Source organism: Tachysurus vachellii, chromosome 5, assembly GCF_030014155.1.
Source record: "Tachysurus vachellii isolate PV-2020 chromosome 5, HZAU_Pvac_v1, whole genome shotgun sequence".
NCBI lineage: Eukaryota > Metazoa > Chordata > Actinopteri > Siluriformes > Bagridae > Tachysurus > Tachysurus vachellii.
The window spans coordinates 30,402,871-30,423,386 of record NC_083464.1 but is presented as its reverse complement, the minus strand read 5'-3'; the positions used below and the strand labels follow the sequence as shown (position 1 = coordinate 30,423,386).

The 20,516-nt window shown below is 38.9% G+C and overlaps 2 protein-coding genes across 2 annotated transcripts in view; one reads left to right on the top strand and one right to left on the bottom strand.

Moving 5' to 3' along the window:
- Window positions 1–3,086, bottom strand: part of asic1c (acid-sensing (proton-gated) ion channel 1c) — a 63,644-nt gene extending 60,558 nt beyond the window's left edge. Inside the window, exon 1 of the mRNA XM_060871070.1 lies at window positions 2,026–3,086. Coding sequence (XP_060727053.1) covers window positions 2,026–2,589 — 564 coding nt within the window. The 5' untranslated portion in view covers window positions 2,590–3,086. The remainder of the gene's footprint in view (window positions 1–2,025) is intronic.
- Window positions 3,087–13,591: 10,505 nt separating this feature from the next.
- zgc:92591 (uncharacterized protein LOC436997 homolog) lies at window positions 13,592–14,923 on the top strand. The gene is made up of 2 exons (XM_060869370.1): window positions 13,592–13,782; window positions 14,633–14,923. Exons 1-2 carry the CDS (start codon window positions 13,663–13,665, stop codon window positions 14,867–14,869), a joined length of 357 nt encoding a protein of 118 aa, XP_060725353.1. The 5' UTR covers window positions 13,592–13,662; the 3' UTR covers window positions 14,870–14,923.
- Window positions 14,924–20,516: the final 5,593 nt, after the last annotated feature.

The following is a 20,516-nucleotide window of genomic DNA, read 5'->3' as shown; positions in this document are numbered from 1 at the left end:
TAGGCCACTGTGCTCAAATCCTTGGATTTCCAGAAAGTGTTTGTTTGCACCCTTTGGGAACAATTTTTTGTTTTGTTAAATTGTTATTTCCTATGAAATGAGAAAGTTCATTTAAAGCAAAGGGAAACCGACAAAATGGTTGATCAACAAGGTAATAATTCAGATCTTGCGACCTCATACGAATCATGCAATCCCAGAAATGCTTCATTATTTATATATTTAACCAGCGTTCTATCCACACCATCACCGTCATCGCAATTACCTCCGATTAAAGCCTGTGGAGTCTCATATGTCACCTAATAGCTGTGGGTTTATAATGACCCATAATTTCAGTAATGCCCTGCTACTACTACTATATACGTTACCTGCTCTTGCCTGGAAATGGGTCTCAATATAATGAATCATCTCTCTCTCTCTACTACTTTCATTCATTAAACATGTAATACATACATCAAAAAAACCCACAATAAGAGACAGGAGACAGAAAAGCAAACACTGAGATTTTGTACTTTATTCTCCAGTGTAAGATTGAACCTGTATCCATAAATCACTTCATGCTGTAATCTGTTAAGAGTAATTATGCTGCAAAGAAAAGTGATAAGCGTTAAATGTTACTTAAATGTGCGATGTGGTAGACTAGTGGTTAAGGTGTTGGGCTACCAATCGGAAGGTTGTAAGTTCGATTCCTATGTCCACCAAGCTGCCACTGCTGGGCCCCTGAGCAATGCCCTTAACCCTCAATTGCTTAGTTGTATTAAAAAAATGAGATAAAATGTAAGTCGCTCTGGATAAGGGTGTCTGCTAAATGATGTAATTGTCTTGTTACTTTTATCAACCTGAAGTATCAGCAAACACTTCCATCCATCCATAGATCCATCCATCCTCTTCCACTTTCAGCTGTGTAAGCAGACACACCAAGACCTTCCTTGCCCCAGCTCCTGTCTCTATCTAATCCTTGGTCTTCCTGAGACCTTCTAGCGCCTTGTGACGCAGATACTCTACTTTGAAATCCCTGTAAATGTCTCTAAGTCTGAACCCAGACATTTTGCTATGGAAGCTCGTATCCACAAATGCACTCTTTTGGTCATGATCCAACGTTCATAACCATAGGTGAGGGCTGGTAAATTGCTAGCTTTGCTCAACTGTCTCTCCACCATGACAGTCTGGTACAACGTCCACATGACATTAGTTCCTTCCGTCCCCACTTCTGTCTTGACATTAAAAAGACAGCATGTCCAGTTAACAAGCAATCAAATAAACAAAACACTGGAGACCCCTTACAAAAAAATACTCAAAAATAAATCTTCACATTTACTAAAATAACTGGGAACCGAACTTGTTTGGTAGGATAACGGCCATAATCTTGGTTTAATGGCATAGACCAGATGTTCAGAAACACACTCGTATAAGTAAATACACGATTGCAAGAACGTCATTCGATTTCAATCGACTGTTTCTGGCTTTTAATGAAGCAAATGCTTTTGTTTTCTTTTTTACCAAACTCAATGTAATAAAAAAATAATAATCATAAAGTACATATGTAAAATAATAAACGCATGTAAACAACTAATGTAAACAACTAACATTGGTATAAATTTGACCGGACTATACAGGATGCATTTTTTACCTAACTACTTACAGAACAGGAAGAAGTTTATACTTTCACCGAGTCACACCACAAGACATAGGTTATGATAATAATAATAATAATAATAACAACAACAGAACTTATTTGAAATCTATTTCTTACTCAAATTTATTTAACCCTAACCCTAACCCTAACCCTAGGTTGGAGATTCTCTTGAACATACTACAAATACCTTAAATTTTAAGGCATTTTAAAGGTTATAACCACAACAGTAATTAAATTTGTCCATTTGAGAAGCAGTCATCATTTTACTTCAATCTAAATAAAAACTGATTTGGCAGCTCGTACGACAGCGAGAGTATCTGTACCCATTTGTATTTGACACACTGTAAACTGGGGGTGGGGGGTGAAACATGCCGAGATCTCTGACAACTCACTGTGGAGAAGTTGAAAGGGAAGCAATCGTCGCCTCGGAAAGTGCACTGCAGAAGCATGTCGCTGATGTCGTGGCCCGTTCGGTTATAGAAATCGGTCATGTTGAACTGCTTGGGCTTGAAGTTGACAAAATTGGCCTTTTCCTTCAGAGCAGCAAGGATTTCTGGCTCTGCTAGATGTGGGTTTGCAATCTGGTAGTTCTCATTGAGCAGGGCGAGCAGTTCCCCGACGTGATAGAGATCGTTTTTGGTGATTTTGGAAAAGCGGAACTCGTTGAGATTGCAAAAAGTCACAGCGGGAAAGGTGAGGTTTGGTGCTGCCACCTCGTCCAGTTTGGTGACGTGAGGAAACTCAAGGTAGTACGACACACGGTCCATGCATACCAAAAGCAACAGCCCGAGAGAGCCCAGGAATGAGAGAGTCCACAGGAAGCGACGGAATGTCATGTGTCCGTAGGCAAAAATGTGGCTCATGCCGTGCAGCGTGGACGAGTTGGCAAAGGCTTGCAGATTCGAAGGCCTTATGCTTTCGATGCTGTCCTCCGAATCTCCCTTTATGGCTGTCATGGTCAGCAAGTCAGTTACTAATCAGAAGTTGGCAGAGAAATTGGAATCAATTTGCAAAGTCAAGAGTATCAAAAAACGTCACACATGATCCAAACTCCCGTCTTGGATCGCAAGCTGCTCCTCTGTTCTTCTCTGAAATGTGCAGTTTAGTCAAAAAGAACCCAAGCCTGTGAATTGTTCAGGTTGCACATTGAAAAGTGCAAACAGAGAAAAGATAAGGAGCCACAACGGAAACATTCAGCAGCCGACTAGATCGTGCAACATCCAGCCAGGAGGACTGGCTCTACATTGCCGTGTTGGGTTTATGAATGGGGAAGAGAAAAAAAATCATTCAAAAAAACAGCTGTTGTCTGATATTCATTTTTCTTCCCTAGACCTTCCTCACACTCCTCCTCTCCACAGATGCAAATGAAGTGTCATAGACCTCCCCCTAGTCAATCTCTCGCGCTTGTCAGTCAAGTCTTTGTCGCCTCGTTCCTCCGGGATGTACAACGAGCACCGAGGGCTACCTCTTGATGATGAGAAAAACCACGCTCAAGGTCTCGCCCAAAGCAGCCAGCGTTTTCCTCCAGATCTGCTCATGTGGATTTGCACACCAGTGCCTCAATCCTTTCCCTCTCTTGTGCAAGCTCCGCGCTCGCTGACTCTTTCCCCCTCCCTCTCACTTCGTCTTTTTAGTAGTCAGAATCCATCCCACTGCTGAGCTCCTGCTTCACCAGTGTGTGTGTGTGTGTGTGAGAGAGAGAGCGAAAGATAGATAGAGAGAGAGAGAGAGAGAGAGAGAGAGACGGAGAGACAGAGAGAGAGCGAGCGAGAGCGAGTGTGGGGGGAGGGCAGAGGGGGCTTACACTCAATACGTTGTCTCCAGGTTTCACAACAGAGAATCAGCCTGCAATCTACAATCTGCCTGCACAGCCACAGGTAGTCGCCTATTGGCATTTGTGCACTGAGATTTCATCCTTGTCAAATCTCCAGAGCGCGATTCTTTCTACTTCCTTGCAGAAACCTAATGGCCAGCCTTTTTTTTTTTTTTTTTTTTCTGAGAGAGATATGCATTTATATAGTACAGTCTCTAATAGCCAGTCAATTAAGCCGCGTTCACACTGCAAGTCTTAATGCTCAATTCGGATATTTTGCTCAGATCTGATTTTTTTGTTTGGCTGTTCACATTACCTTTTAAAATGTGGCCTATATCAGATACCAGTGTGAACTGTTTGCTGTTTCAAACTGACCCGCCTGCACAAACGAACAATAACAACGACGTCACACGCAGCATGCCGTTGCGCTAAAGTTGGCGAGGTTATGGAGGAAGTAAGCATTTTCGCTTTTCTTTCTAAATGTTTGTGTAATGGCAGCACAGAGACGCAGTGTTTTGAACATTTTCGGATGTCGAGGGCAACTTTTGATTATTCGATCCATTTTGTAGGCGTAGTCATGTTTGTGTGCGTACTCGCCGGTGCATAATTGTGACGGATGTCGATGTAGATTGACGTAAAAGTCGCATCAAATCCGCCTTGGTTGTTCACACCGAGGCCACATTGGAAAAAAAATCAGATTTGGGTCTGTTCAGGACCACATATGGAAGTGGTCTGAATCTGATTTGAAAAAAATCAGTTCTGGGCTAGATTTGAGTGTTCACACTACTCCTGAAGAAGTCTGACCTGGTCACTTGACCCCAAAAAAATCAGATTTGGGCCACTTTTACCAGCAGTGTGAACGTGGCCTTAGACACATTTACGCATGTAGAGAGTATTATGGAAGGAGAATCTGTCAAATTGGCATTTTTTCCCCCCACAGCAATCTGCCAATGATTACAATTTTTTAAATTGTACTTTTTATCCATTTATGGCTATGTAGCATAAAGGAAAGCAAAAGTATAAACACATATCCTGTGGTACAAGACAAGACCTAGATGCCTAAACAGCTCCATGGTGCAAACTGCAGTTTTACATAATTTTTTTTTTAATGTAAGGAACAAAATCTCAGCAATGCTGTTATAGAAAAACAATCTGTGGATTGACCATGAAACAAGATGGCTCTGGTTATTACTTAGACTTAGGCTTGTCAATTTAACGCGACAACTTAAAGTGATATCTTCACATCTAGTACAGATACTAAGGACTCCATCCATAAATGTTAAATAAATATATTGTCTTAGAAACATGACATGACATCACCACATACCTTTTTTTTTTTAAAAAACCCATTATGAAGCCATGTGGTTTCACTTCATTGGAATAAAGGAGTCAATATACAGACTGTATATCTACATCTAAGACCTGATATATCAATTTACACATGACCAGTCACTTCTATTCTTCTTCCAGGAAATATACAATAGTCTGCATCTTTGCATGTCAGTTTCATTACACGCCCAAGTGCTGTGAAATTGCAAACCCTATGCTGGTCAAAGAATGCAAATCAATGAGTAAACATCCAAGGTTATGGCAAGATCGAAGGGATCTACATTAATGAACAAACAAGTAATGTTTTCCACAATCTCACGTGATACCTAGCGGCTTGTTCCTGTTCGCTGTAAATAAGACATGCAAGTATAAAATACAGTTTTTGCCCTGCTTGAACTGAATAGTCTTCAGAAACCAGTTTTTTAGTATCTGGATCAGGATTTAGTAGTAGGATCTTTTTAGATTTGCTACTGCGCTACTACTCGTAGGTTAAGCAAGATAAAAGTGATCTACAAAAAGCACCAAAAGTTCCCATTGTCTCTGGAATCTGGGATGAACTTTGATTAGAACTCACTTGCCACTAATGGATATGGCTTCCAATCCTTGAACCTGCTGGATAACCGTCTGAATGCCATCACTGCCATCCATCACATCTCTTTTTTAGCTACTCATGGACCTTTGAAAGACACACCTAACTTTAAAAGTATGTGTATGGTGAGGTATGTGGTGGCCTAGTGGTTAAAATGGTTGGCTACCAATCAGAAGGTAGTGAGTTCGATCCCAGGTCCACCGAGCCGCCACTGCTGGGCCCCTGAGCAAGGCCCTTAACCCTCAATTGCTCAGTTGTATAAATATGAGATAATGTAAGTCGCTCTGGATAAGGGCATCTGCCAAATGCTGTAAATGTAAATGTAAAAGACGTGTACATGTGGAACCTTGGGTATAGGTATCTACCCAATGTGAAGTCATTCCAAAGATTTGTCAGGCCATTATTTCAGCCTAAATGAAGAACAAACCACACTCATACTGGTGCAAGTAGGAACTTGAAGCTGTGTCTATGGTGCTAAATCAATACAGTGTCATTGCAGCCCTGAGTGTAACAACAGTTTACTCTGACTTATTTGTGGATCAGATGGACATGTCTTTCATACTAAGTGGATAACATATCGCTAAGATATGCTGACCTGGTGCAGGAAATGCCCTACCAAATTACCACCCTATCGTTACACGGACAATATTCCTTCTGCAATGTAATGTTCTGTTAACGTACCGTCCTTAAGCAGTGACTCCTTAGGATCTGTTCACACCTGGAATTAACAAAAGTCTTCATTGGTTATTTGGTGGAAGTGCAGTAGACATGGGATTTCCAAACAGTTTCCCAATGATTTCATATTTTGTTTCCTCCAGAGCAATGATGCAGTCGAATAGAAGGTGCTTTGTTGCTGTCTGGGATTCACTGAGACACATTCATGTTAACACTGCAAATATGATGTTGCCAAGTTTGTCCCATACAACCTCTGAACATGGTTTGTGTCATTGGATTATTTAATCTTATTCACATCTTAACCTCCCGGTGTCCGCTGACCATTAGGTAGACCAGTCCTATGCAGTTACATTTGCTGAGCCATTGTATGTATCCAACATAATTTAAATCTCAGACAAAAAAAAATAGATGACTGCTTTCTTTACAATGACAGCAACCATTAGCAAGACTTGCTATACATGTGTTTTGCAGTGTGTATTGTTAGATGCTATTCCAGTGTTGTCTTATTTTTATTTTTTTTTTAACAAAAGACTGTCGAAAAGTAGAATCTGCTGTAGGAGTACTGTACAGTCTTCACAGATTCACTTTGCAATCTCAGCCTCATCTCAATATTAAATAGACAAAATATGGACAGAAACATCATTGTGCTAAGAAAGCACCAGGAGGTCTTGACACCAGGAGGCACCAGGACTTAACACCCCCGATATACCACATGGTGTGTGCATGAAACTGTATTAGGCCTCTGTGGTTGATAGGAAGGAGAGCTATACTGTACATCAGCCACAAGCTCTCCATAGAAAAAGTGCATCTGGCCATCAAGTGAGCAGACCACACACTCCTATAGTATCTATTGGGATGGGCCTCAGACCAAGGACCATTCTAGAGGCTTCAGGACACCAACGTGCAAATCACCCTGCGGTACCTGTACAGTCAGGTATTTAAGTGGAAGTCCGTAGGATTTTTGAACGTAGGAGGAATTGATGGCTGTGAGAGATATCCTATCTCACTGGGGGAGGATTCAGCTTGGACAACAAACAACATAATGAATGAACGCCATCACCTGTGTTAGACTACGGCTGAACAATTTCCATGCTGTGTGTTTTGCATTCTTGGGCTGATAGGCAGGTGCAGAGCTGGTGTAGAACCGAGATACCAGAGATTTTACAGACAGCGTCCTGCTGAGCCTGTGGGTGCCAGCGCATGCTATACAATTTTCTGTGTTTTCATTTCTTTTTTTTTTCAGAAAATAAAATAAACAACACACTGCCCTTTCTGACATGTGCCTCCAGTTTCAATTCCCTTCCACCTGCCAGGGTATTACAGCCCTATAATTGTTTCTTCACTGACTCACACCATTCTGAACACAGACCTGGGAATGTTAGCATAAAATTTCATTAAACTAGAAAAAGTACCTTAATGCAATACAAGCAAGAGCAACAGATAAAGTGTTAGATTTTTAGGAATTGTCATTACTTTGTCATTTTCCCTGGGCCACTTAAAAAATTTGGTGTTTATTTGGTATTAAGTCCTGCTTTTCTTATACACAAGCTATGTGAAGTCTGTTTAGCAGACTCTTAACTGGCAAAACGTCTTCATTAAACCAGAAGTGAAAATACTGGAAAATTTTAAAATTTAATGTGTGTAATCATACTTGGCCAAAGATTCACAACATACTGAGAGGCACTCGTTATTGCTTGCTGTACTGCATTTCCGAGAACCGTAAACAGCTGTTCCTTGGTTCTGCCAAAAAACTGTAGAAGCTGCCATTCACACAATCTGCCAGTCTAAGGCACTCGAACAAGCTTACTATGTCATGATGCCAGAGAGTCCCAAAATCACCAATACCTGTTATTTGCGTATATAAAATAATAATAGTTGTTAGTGAGCTGGTCATAGACTAAAATTAAAGATGAAGGAAAAGGTGTCCAAACACAAACTGTATAGGTTTGTTGATACACTATGCGAATACAGGTATCTAATTCCTAGATAGTCCTGATCATACTCACTCACTCACTCACTCATCTTCTACCGCTTTATCCAAACTACCTCGGGTCACGGGGAGCCTGTGCCTATCTCAGGCGTCATCCGGCATCAAGGCAGGATACACCCTGGACGGAGTGCCAACCCATCGCAGGGCACACACACTCTCTCATTCACTCACACAATCACACACTACGGACAATTTTCCAGAGATGCCAATCAACCTACCATGCATGTCTTTGGACCGGGGGAGGAAACCAGAGTACCTGGAGGAAACCCCTGAGGCACGGGGAGAACATGCAAACTCCACACACACAAGGTGGAGGCGGGAATCGAACCCCCAACCCTGGAGGTGTGAGGCGAATGTGCTAACCACTAAGCCACCGTGCCTCCCCCAATCATACTCAGGGTCTAATAAAGCTTTGAAAGTGGGTAATGAATATGTTTATTGGGTTTCCATTAGAGATATAATTGAATGTAGCATGTTTTCCAGACAGATACAAATATGAATAGGAAAAGCAGTATTCAGAATCAGAATCAGAATCAGAAAGAGCTTTATTGCGAGGTATGTTTTCACATGCGAGGAATTTGTTTTAGTGACAGATGTTCCACAGTGTAACAGAATGACATATACAATATAGACAAATTGTATGTACAAATGTACAAGTGTGAAATGTTCACTTGAAATATATATGTTATGTGTTTTAATTGTGTGTTGTGTATTCCGTGTATGTTAAGTGTTCATCAGATGGATTGCCTGATTGAAGAAACTGTTCCTATATCTCGTCGTTCTGGTGCTCAGGGCTCTGTAGCTTCGACCTGATGGCAACAGTTTGAAGAGTGAGTGTGCTGGATGTGAAGAGTCCAGAGTGATTGTCTTTGCCCTTTTGCTCACTCTGGAGAAGTACAGATCTTGGAGAGTGGGGAGAGTTTACCAATGGTTCGCTCAGCAGCCCTCTGTAGTCTTCAGAGGTCAGATTTGGTAACTGAGCTGAACCAAACAGTAATTGAGGTGCAGAGGATGGATTGCAGTGTAGAACTGTTTCAGCAGATCCTGTGGCAGGTTGAACTTCATCAGCTGGCGAAGGAAGTACAACCTCTGCTAGGCCTTTTTCACAATGGAGTCTATGTGAATGTCCCACTTCAGGGTGAGTGGGGGAAGAGCAGTGGGGTTTCTCCTGAAGTCCACGATCATCTCCACTGTCTTGAGCATGTTCAGCTCCAGGTTGTTAAGACTGCACCAGACAGCCAGCTGTTCAACCTCCAGTCTGTAGGCAGACTCGTCACCGTCCTGAATGAGGCCGATCAGTGTGGTGTCATCTGCAAACTTCAGGAGCTTGACAGAGGGGTCATTAGAGATGCAGTCATTTGTGTACAGGGAGAAGAGCAGTGGGGAGAGGACACAACCCTGAGGGGCGCCAGTGCTGGTGGTGCGGGTGCTGGATTTGAGTTTTCCCAGTCACCAGCTAATGTAGCCAGGGACCACTTTCACCACTTGTAAAGGATGTGGCAGATCATGGTTCAAGACTTCATGGCTTTTTGAGCAGGCGTGTAACCCACACATTTGTTAGAGGCTGTTTCTAAACCTAAAGCTTGAGTTTGCAAGCTAGAGCCATGAGAGCTCATAAACAGGCTACGCAAGCCCAAGCAAGAAGCAAACAACAATCTAGAAACCTACCATGGAAACAGACTCAAAATATCATATGCCTGCTGCTCAACCATACTCAGAAAAACACCAGGCAAGCACAAAAGAAAGCCTGTGAATTATAATAATTCTACTATTTTGGCATCGGACCAACCAAATTTTATACCGAGCATTAAATGCTTTAAATTTTAAAAGTGATCACAGTTTCTTACAAAAAACACATAAAACACACACAAGCCACACATTTGTCCTCATGTGTCATTTCTACTTTTATTTGACTGTGTTTAAATGATCAATCTTACTTTTCAATCATCTGTTCATGATGTGTTCCTGTTGTGTCAAAAATAAATAGATAAATAAATAAATAAATAAATAAATAAATAAATAAATAAATAAATAAAACGAGATTAAATCTCAGGGTTTTCCACCTCAGTTCCTTTCTGGCCCATCATGAGAGGATCTAAAATATGTGCCGAACTCTAGGAGGCTCATGAAGCTATTTCAAGAGACTGGAAAATTCTAATTAGTTTGACGATGACGACGACTGCCACAGTGTATTAATGCATTGACAATGATCGTCGTCACCATTTGGTTCCGGTTTCATAGAGGCATTCAGTCCATCTGCCTCGCAAAAATAATTTTAAAAAGATCCCTTCGATCATCCTGGAAGATGTACAGAATCATGATTGTTATGAACCTGTCAGAAAAAGGATACCACCATGAAGAATGTACAGCAGCAGTTTTTGTGCATAGCTATGACTCAACAAGTCAAGTTCAAACTTGGCTGGCTTGCTGAATCATACTGCGGAATTTCTCTTCGACGGTTACTTCTTTTTCTGACTAATGATGCTTAACCAGACCACGGTTATTACGACCCAGACTCCCGTCTCTTAATATGCATCTGAAGCTGTTTCGGTCTCCCTCTATGAAATGATTATGTTGTGCATACTGAACTGATTCATTGGTACTTAAAGGACTGTATATCCTCAGTGAACTGTTTGAATTGGCTTGTCCTTTTGATCGTTTTTAGACCTTTAATGTTTTAAAAAATATTCCTGTCTATAACAATAACATCCACAAGAAAGCACCAGGAAAAAAACCTGAAAACGATGGTCTGAGAATGCTGGCCCAGCAGAGGGCGACAGATAAAACACTCACTCACTCTCTCTCACTCATTTTCTACCGCTTATCCGAACTACCTCGGGTCACGGGGAGCCTGTGCCTATCTCAGGCATCATCGGGCATCAAGGCAGGATACACCCTGGACGGAGTGCCAACCCATCACAGGGCACACACACACACTCTCATTCACTCACACAATCACACACTACGGACAATTTATCCAGAGATGCCAATCAACCTACCATGTATGTCTTTGGACCAGGGGAGGAAACCGGAGTACCCGGAGGAAACCCCCGAGGCACGGGCAGAACATGCAAACTCCACACACACAAGGTGGAGGCGGGAATCGAACCCCCAACCCTGGAGGTGTGAGGTGAACGTGCTAACCACTAAGCCACCGTGCCCCCCAGATAAAACACATGGAGTTTAAAATTGGGTTTAAATATTTCCACCACCCTTGAAGGTTTTTTGTTATATATATAATATAATATATATATATTTGCCACATACCCTCTACAGTCACATTGTGGTGTACGTAGAAATGTTGGAGAGCAAATTTTGACCTTGAAAGAAAAATGTTATTCATGGTGTATCTAGGATTATAAGATGGGAATACACCCTGGACAGGATGCCACACACACACACACACACACACCCACACACCCTCAGGGCAACACTACTTGCTGCACCATGTGCTGTCCAAAAGAAAACATTACATTTGGAAAAACAATCAACAGCGTACAAGTTGCCTCAGGAACACTACATAAAGCAAACCAAAGAAAACCTGTCCTGTACTAGTTCCCTGTCCTAGACCAAAGGACACACTGCTACCCCACTGTTTTCATATCAGCTGGGATTACGGAGGATTCCTCTGCACCATCCATCATCCGGTCATGATGGCAATTCAATTCAGCTGCTGCTTTACCACAGCCATCTCTTCACATCAGAACTAAATGATAACAGAGTACGCAATACACTACACACAAATGTAGGTAACCACAGGTTTGTTTCATACTTTTGTGGTATCAGGCCATCAGATCACATTGAAAAAAAGCTATTAAAGTCTGTTTTGCCTTTTTTGTCTGTAGCACAGTGTGAAAACCAAATATTAAAGCACTAACCTCTTCTCATTCAAGGTGTACTATGATGTGCCTCAGCCAGTTTCGCTTTGAAGATTATGCCCACACACAACACATAACCACAGCATGGGAACGGCAGTTAGTTTCTTTCACAAAAACGTACATGAAAGCGAATTAGCAGGCAGAGATTTACGCTAATGTACAGTTTGGACACATTGAAAATGCACTAAATATAAAGGCATCAGATGACAAACGACTGAAACCAAGTTCTGTTGAGAAAATAGGATGATCTGGAGGTTGGTTGCTAATGCTGAATTTCCACAAATTTGTGTTATTCCTGTACTAGCCCATATGCTCAAACCTTGACATATATATATATACCTAACATATATACATACATATACATTTACATAACAGAGACATGGTAGCACTTTTATTAGTAAGGTGAAATAAGCGTGAACATCCAGACCCAACACTGTGATCATACATTGCTAGTTTAAGCGTGTGGAAAACGAACATGAGAATAAATGAATTGTGTAGAAATCACCCGTGGCAAAAGAAACGCTTGTGCACTTTCATCACTCGATTCACAGCAGGTTTTAAGGAGAAGACGAGATGTAAATCACCTGCAAATCACTTCACAGCATTACACTGTAAATCAATGTGAATCATTATTGATAACTACATTATTTTTACATCTTTATCTTTACGTCTTTAGACATCTTAATCAAATTTGTACAATTTATGCCAAATTATATTAAATAACCTGTGGGTTTTTTTTTTTTTTTTTGTCAAAACTTCTTTAAACACCGTAATTATAGATTTTTTAAAAATTATTTATTGAAAAAAAAAATCAGCTCAATCCTACTAAACATTTTGTACACAATATTTAGTATGGGAATATTTGTCTATTTTTTTTTTTTTTAATTTTCAAATTTTGGTTTAAAATTAAATATTTTGGATCTGATTGTTTTATTTTTAGTTTTTATTTTTTTTCACGTGTAACGTTTTGGTATTGTAGCACAAAAAGATCTGTTTCCTGTTTTTTGATGTAATGTATGAATGTCAGAATTAACATGGTGTGCAAAAATTTAAATATAAAAAAATGCAATATGTAAATTTTAAAATTTTTTAATCATTTCTCCATTAGAGTAAATATCGTGAGAATTAAACGAGCTGTAAACACATGGAGGGGATACAAAATGTGTTTACAAAAAATCTAATAATAATCAATACTAATAAATGCAACAAAAAAAAACAACCCAATATTTACTGTACATCTATCTATCTATCTATCTATCTATCTATCTATCTATCTATCTATCTTTGTTTTTTGGCAGCTATATACATAGACCCTAGGTAGGAGTTAAGTTGTAGAATATTCTATATATATATAAATATATTATTTCTCTCTCTCTCTCTCTCTCTCTCTCTCTCTCTCTCTCTCTCTCTAATTTTATATATAGAATATATATATTTGTGTTTTTTTGCAGCTATATAGACTCTGGGTACAAGTGTTGAGTTGTAGAATATTCTATATATAAAAAACTTAATAAATGCTGAATGATTTCAAAGCCAAGAGTGAAGTGCAGGATTAAGAAACAACAGCAGTTTCAAAGCAAGCGTAGAGAGAAGGAAACTCCTTGGGTTTAATTGGCATGGATTTGTGAAGACGTGATAAATTGATGATGAGCTGCAGCTGAGCTTTGCCGAAGAGCTCGAGTTCGGCCTGTAGCTGTGAATTTCTCACACTGAAAATTGGAAAGAAAAAAAAATTAAAACACAATATTTTGCAGGATGACAAACGATGGGATTAAAAAGAAAGGAGGGAAAGCACCAGGTGACAAAAAGTCTTCCAAAAGGAAAGGGAAGAGGAGGGAGACGTATGCTGTGTATATCTATAAAGTCTTGAAGCAGGTTAGTCTTCCTCATTCTTCATCTTGAAAACTTTAGACTTTAGACCACAGTGTTAAACGGATCCAGTGCTCAGTTTTCTTTCTACAGTGTCGACATTAGAAAAAACTTGAATTTAAACTGAAAATACGTCTAAATGTTCAATTTTAACTTAAAATACACTCCTATACAACAACACCGAATTTCCCTTAGTGACAATGAAGGTGCGTTACACGTTGGACCACTGATGATGAGAATCAATAAAAAATAATTCTAACTGGTATCGGTACAATAACATCTACTCTGAGATCTAAGATCTACTGACCTGTGTAGACCAATCTGTCAGAGTTTCTTTTGTCCATCTTTTCTTTTTCTTTTTTTTTAAAGGTGAGTTTTGGGGAAATATGACGCCATTTCCATTAAAAGAACATTGATGCTCTCTGGTTTTTGTGGATTTTTTTTTTCAAATTCAAGGAAAGAATTTTGTGGATAAATTATTCTTAAAGAGGCCGACTCATTGAACAGATCAGATCAGTGCCCTGAACTAGGGAGATAATTGAAACGCACCCTTAGATCATGGCATCGTTGATGCCTTACGATTCCTAAGAAGAAAGAAAAATAAATAAATAAATAAATAAATAAATAAATAAATGAATGTCGATCGATTATGTCTTTCAAAGCTTAGTGCTCCAATCTGTCCTGATTGTAGCCTCAGCCTCCTGATCTTGACTGAAAGGATGTAGTCTTATGCTGTTGTCACCCAACGTTTGATGTGTTTTGAGATGCTTTTCAGATCACCACTGTTGTAAAGTGTGATCATTAGAGTTCTGTAGCCTTCCCTGATCTGTTTCCCCGCCACTACTTTTTTTTGCAGGTGCATCCGGACACGGGCATCTCGAGCAGAGCTATGAGCATCATGAACTCGTTTGTGAACGACGTGTTCGAGCGCATCGCCACCGAGGCGTCCAGACTGACGCAGTACAACAAGCGCTCGACCATCACGAGCCGCGAGGTGCAGACCGCCGTGCGCCTGCTGCTGCCGGGGGAACTCGCCAAGCACGCCGTGTCCGAGGGCACCAAAGCCGTCACCAAGTACACTAGCTCCAAATGAGCCAGGTTTGCCCTGGATTAGACAGTATTTGGAAATAAAATTGCACAAATGACAGTCTTCTGAGTGGTGTTGTCTCACGTCCATTCGTTTAGACAGAATAAAAGAAGGAAAAAAAGTTTTCCTTGTTTGTGCAATACAGCCTCAAAAGGAGCAGTGATTTATTCACAATATTCAAATTGTTCTGCAGAACAGAAAGAAACTTTAGGCTGGTCCATAATTTTAATTATTTTTTTATTTTAAGATGTTTACAGGAATTATAAAATGGCCTTTTATAATACAATGATTATTTGTTTACAATAAACAATATAATTGTTGGATTGTTTTTGTAATCATATGCACATCACAGTAAGAAGTTTTATTATTAATTGTATAATAATTCTTCATTCACAAATGTGATGGTAAATAAAAGCTAGAAATAACAAAATCATAAATGTTTTGTTAAACAAAACTAGGAAATACAACTGAAAGAAATAAAACAATAAGAATGAGAGGAAATAAACAAAAAGTAATCGTGAAAATCAAAACAAGAATAAGAGCAAACGCAAGAGAATAAATTTACTTAAAGAAAAACAGAAGGAAAAACAAACTCAAATAAGACATTCATTCATTCATTCATCTTCTACCGCTTATCCAAACTACCTCGGGTCACGGGGAGCCTGTGCCTATCTCAGGCGTCATTGGGCATCAAGGCAGGATACACCCTGGACGGAGTGCCAACCCATCGCAGGGCCAAATAAGACATTAGAAATAAAAAATGTTTATAGAATTGGAATAATACAAAAATTCAATAAACATTTTTTTTATTAAAAATAAATTATAGTAAATAGAGTTTATAAGAGTAGAAGAGGTCATAAAATAATTAGTACATAAAAAAATTAGTTTATAGAAGAAAAAGCAAAAAAAAGTGACAGTAAGCAGAACACAGAATAAAAAGTAGTTCAGCAGAGAAAGCTACAGATGAAATAAAAACAAACTCAAAAATAGATGAAGTTTGTGGAATAAAATATCTTTAGAAATCGTAAAAATTACTGATTTAAAGTATACACCTTAGATTTGAGAGCCGTTAATACGTCTGTGTTCACGACAGCATGAGTATGACATTTCACATACTGTGTACAGTAAAGGCACAGCATCATGTTATGTAGTAACCCACAAACACCACTAGATGGCGGCATTTGAGAACTTTTAAGTGGTCGATATCATTTGTTGTGACTGTTATGGCAAAATAATTGCCAACAAGGTCGTGTAAAGAACGACATGCTTTCCATCCGTTTACTATTGTATTTAATGTTGCTGTGTTCTCTCTTATAGCTTTTTTGTCGGTGTTGTGTTACCAAGAAACCACAGACATTCCATGGTCAAGTTTAAAGTTTATAGTCATCATAACTACAGATCTCAGTGAGACTTAAAGCAAAATACAGCACATATAATAACAAGAATAAAAGCAAAATACAGAGTATTATATATGTACAAATATATGTATAGGTTTATATATTAGCATATTGAGCTATGTTCTGAAAATGCAGTTGCTCGTTGTACATGATGGAAGACGTCACTGTATGTTAACAGATGCGTTATGAATATTCAGTGGTTGTCTCCAGGCTGATGGCAGTGTGTTGAACAGTCTATTAAAGTTACAGCTTTACCTCTAACTGACTTACAAAGCACTGAAACTGGAGACTCCTTACATCCATGCCAAATACGCTTACAGAAAAACGTTTTGAATCTGTTTACTTTGTCTACTAAGTCCTTTTAACGAGGTGGTACTATAGAAACAATAACTTGTGAGAACCATCTTATTATATTATACATCAACCTGTGATTTGAATTACAGCTGGAACTACTTTCAGAACTGATTTTAGAGAAAATTAGCTGCAAGACTGTCTTTCTCTAGAACGTGAGCAGCTAACACCTACGACACTAGTGTGAGAGCTTAAAAAAGTTTCTGCTTAATTGAATTGACTTAATTTAACATAACAAGCTGAGTTAAGAGAGTGGATCTGGGCATAAGGTTTAGAACATTTTCATTTGTAGCTTGTGAATTTAGCCATGCTAATGCCTTCTGGCGATCATTTTCTCAAATGGCTGATTGGTTTAAATGTGTCTCAACCTCATCAGCAAAGTTTTGACCAAGGAATATGCAACTCTGAGCTTCCAAAAATAAAATAAAATAAATAAATAAAAGATTTTGATCAAAACAAAAACTGTAATTCAAAATGATTAAAATGTACCATTTTGTTAAATTAGTGTCATTTGCCTGGTAAATCACTGATCATTTAATTTTATTGATTCTAATTCGCAATAAAAACACAACATATTTCTGTCCTAAAAATGTAAAGGTTTCTGAAATGTAGAACATTCCGGATCAGCAATCAGCCTTAGAATATATTTACAGTTTAATTAAACAAACAAACAAACAAACAAAATAAAAACTTCACATGAAATTTACACATGCTTTGTGCTGTTTTAGACAATTATATGTTTTTTCACCAAACATTCTGTCTTTTAGTTTTTAAAAAAAAAAATATTTTATTCAATAGTTTTTAAAGTAACTTTAAAATAAAAAAAATGTATCAGTTTTTTTTTAAACGTGAATTTTTTTAATGATAATTCAGTCAATTCAAGTTTTCACGTTTTGACATCCAGTTAATTTATTTTTACATGTGAATCGTTCTAACACAAAAAGAAAATCCAAGTAATTTCTATTTCCCCTTATTGGTGAATTAATTCATCAATTAATTAGTTACTTTTAACGTGACTAATTTCTTTTACACGATTTCACACATTTCATTTAGAATCCCATGAACAGTTTTAAATGAGATTTTTTTTATCCTTTTGTTTTCCGCATCATATTAGTTTTAATATATGATTTACTTTATTTCCACATGATTTCTTTAAGCGATTCATTTCGTTTTTTAGATATTGTACATGAATCAATTCTTTTCCCATGAGATTTTTTCCAGACTTGTTTTGAAATGTCATCCACCCCCCATATATATATATATATATATATATATATATATATATATATATATATATATATATATATATATATATATATATATATATATATATGACATATTATTTAACATTAGGTGAGTATACAATAATCACCATTCTTTTCATAAACATTATACATTCTGCTTGGGTTATTAGACTGAACTATAAACTCCAAAAAAAAAAAAAGTTCCTAAAAGCGTCGTGTAATTAGCCTGTACAGTAGGTTGCTTTTGTTAATCAAGACTTTGGTGAACAATTTGTGCGCATAAGGACGCAGCCGTGTATTAGCCTGGTGAACTATTGTGCGCTGGAGATGGGAAGGGTAGGAGGGGGTTTAAGAGGGGTTTTTTCAGAGCAAACGAGCAGAGGCAAAGCAGACACCTTGGTTTGAAAATAAATGGTGCTTTTTGTTTTGCATTAATCAGAGCTACAGCAACGCAGCCTGAGCAATGCCGGATGTTAATGTGCTGTATTGCGTTCCGTCTCCCTCCCCTGCTTGCTCCCTTGCTCCTGCAATGTGCCTTGATGGTCTGATGTATGCTAATGAGAGCATGTCTGTGGACGTATTACGGCGCGTGTGATAGGGTCATTAATGACAGTGTCTTAAGCACTATCATCATCATGACCATTTTCCCTCTGATCTCCCGGTTCCTCGCTGATCCCCCCTTTTCTCTCTCTCTCTCTCTCTCCCTTACTCTCTCTGGAGTCATTTCTCTCTCTCACTCTCTCTTCCTCACTTCCCTCTCTCGCGTTATAAGCACATTATGGATTGGGACATTAGTGACTAATGTGGTCACTGGGCCCCGCATTGTTTTGGTGTGCAAGTGCATCATTAGAAAATGTTCCACTTGGCGGGGAAGCGCGTATTAGGGGCGCTCGCGATGAAATGAGGTTGTGATCGATTGTTAAATTTATCGAGAGCTATTAGATTGAAATATGAACCTCTCAATTGTCATAATGAAGTGGGCCTCCATTTGTGCGGGGATCAACAGTACAACATATAGCGCGCTAAACTTCGCAGGTACCGACTTAAACGCTGGAAGGGTATTTTATTTATTATTTATTTATTTGTTTGTTTGTTTGTTTGTTTGTTTGTTTGTTTATTCATTTATCTGTTCATTTGCCTGTTTATTTATTTATTTATTTGCCTGTTTGTCTGTTTATTTATTTGTCTGTTTGTTTATTTATTTATGTATTTATTGTTTGTCTGTTTGTTTGTTTGTTTGTTTGTGTATTTATTTGTTTGTTTGTTTGGTTTTTTCTCTCTCTCTCATCCTTCCCCCCATCAGAATTCTTTCACATTTCCTTTCTTTCTTGTGGCCAAAGAAAGCACATAGGAAATACAAAGCCGAGCTTTATTCGTGACTTGGTACCACCCGGCGCATTAGCATGCCAACCTCATCTCTCTGTCACACATTGGACATTTGCATTTAATACTACGCCGATCCCATTTGGCCCCAAGTGTTTGAGCGGGGAAAAGTGTTTCCTATTACAGTCGGTTATAAAGCTTTGTGTTTTTCTTCAGCAGCTTGCTACTTTATTTCCATTGCATACAACCAGCTCTCTGTGCTGTTATATCATCCGTGTCGACGTACGTTTACTGTACACTCCTGTGCGCCTCTACGCTCGGGTCTTCACCTGGGATTTTCAACCCAGGTTTACAAAGGATGGTGCAACAAAGCAAAAACATCTGCCAAGGCAAAACCTTGAGGAGAAGGTCCTTAGTAGGCTTGTTAACCTACAAAAGTAATGAATCAATCACTCTTTATGACTGAGGTGAGCTGAAAGGCATCCCTGAATGCACAACATCTCAAACTTTGAGGCAGGGATCAACTATCAATGGCTTAGTATGGGAAACTGGGGCTACAGCTGACACCAGAAAGAAACCTAGATGTTTAAGTTCAAGTACTAAATGTCACTGCTCCACTATCCCACGGCAAATAAATCTCAAGTTACTTAACAACCTTCAAAGTCAATCGAATGTAATTGTAGGTCTGTAAGATATACTTTTTTGAATAGTACAATAAGCGTGTTAGTTACTCTGTAAATTAGTCTCAAGCAATTAGCTTGCATTTTTAAAGTCCTCCCCGCCTACCAACGTGGCATTAATTAGCCCATGTGTTATTACTGCTGTCTTCACATTCCAACCAGACGAGTCTCCATATATTCCTCTGTTTTTTTTGTGCTTTAATTTTAATGGGAGGCACAGCAGTCGAGTTGGAAATGAGTGGGAGATAATCAGCAGGAACTAATTGCCTAATTGTATTGATGAGGCTGGCGATCGTTATGCTGTTTCGTGAGTCCAGTGACCAGAGAGCACCACAGATGGCCGGATCCATGTTTATCTTATTGCTTTCACTAAAATTGACTTGCGTGTGCAAGTGGCTTGGTGTGTTTCTGTGATCTGCAGGGAGTAACAGAAGTGTGTGTGTGTGTGTGTGTGTCTGCAGGGAGTAAGACGAATGACTGAAAGCGAGCTGATACTTTTTTGTCCCCCCCAAACATACCCCCACCCCCAGTGTTCTTTTCTTGGTTGAGAAAGTCCCTGCCTCCATTTAGAAAAAAAAAATATAAATAAATAAATAAATAAAAATCGAATGTCCACCATTTGAGAAATGAATTTGTGGAAGTCGCTGTCTCTTTTCCC

Bases quoted from the DNA above. Each gene is read 5' to 3' on its own strand.
- zgc:92591 (XM_060869370.1), top strand. From the start codon at position 13,663: ATGACAAACGATGGGATTAAAAAGAAAGGAGGGAAAGCACCAGGTGAC. The intron at 13,783-14,632 runs GTTAGTCTTCCT...TTTTTTTTGCAG, and splicing joins TCTATAAAGTCTTGAAGCAG to GTGCATCCGGACACGGGCAT.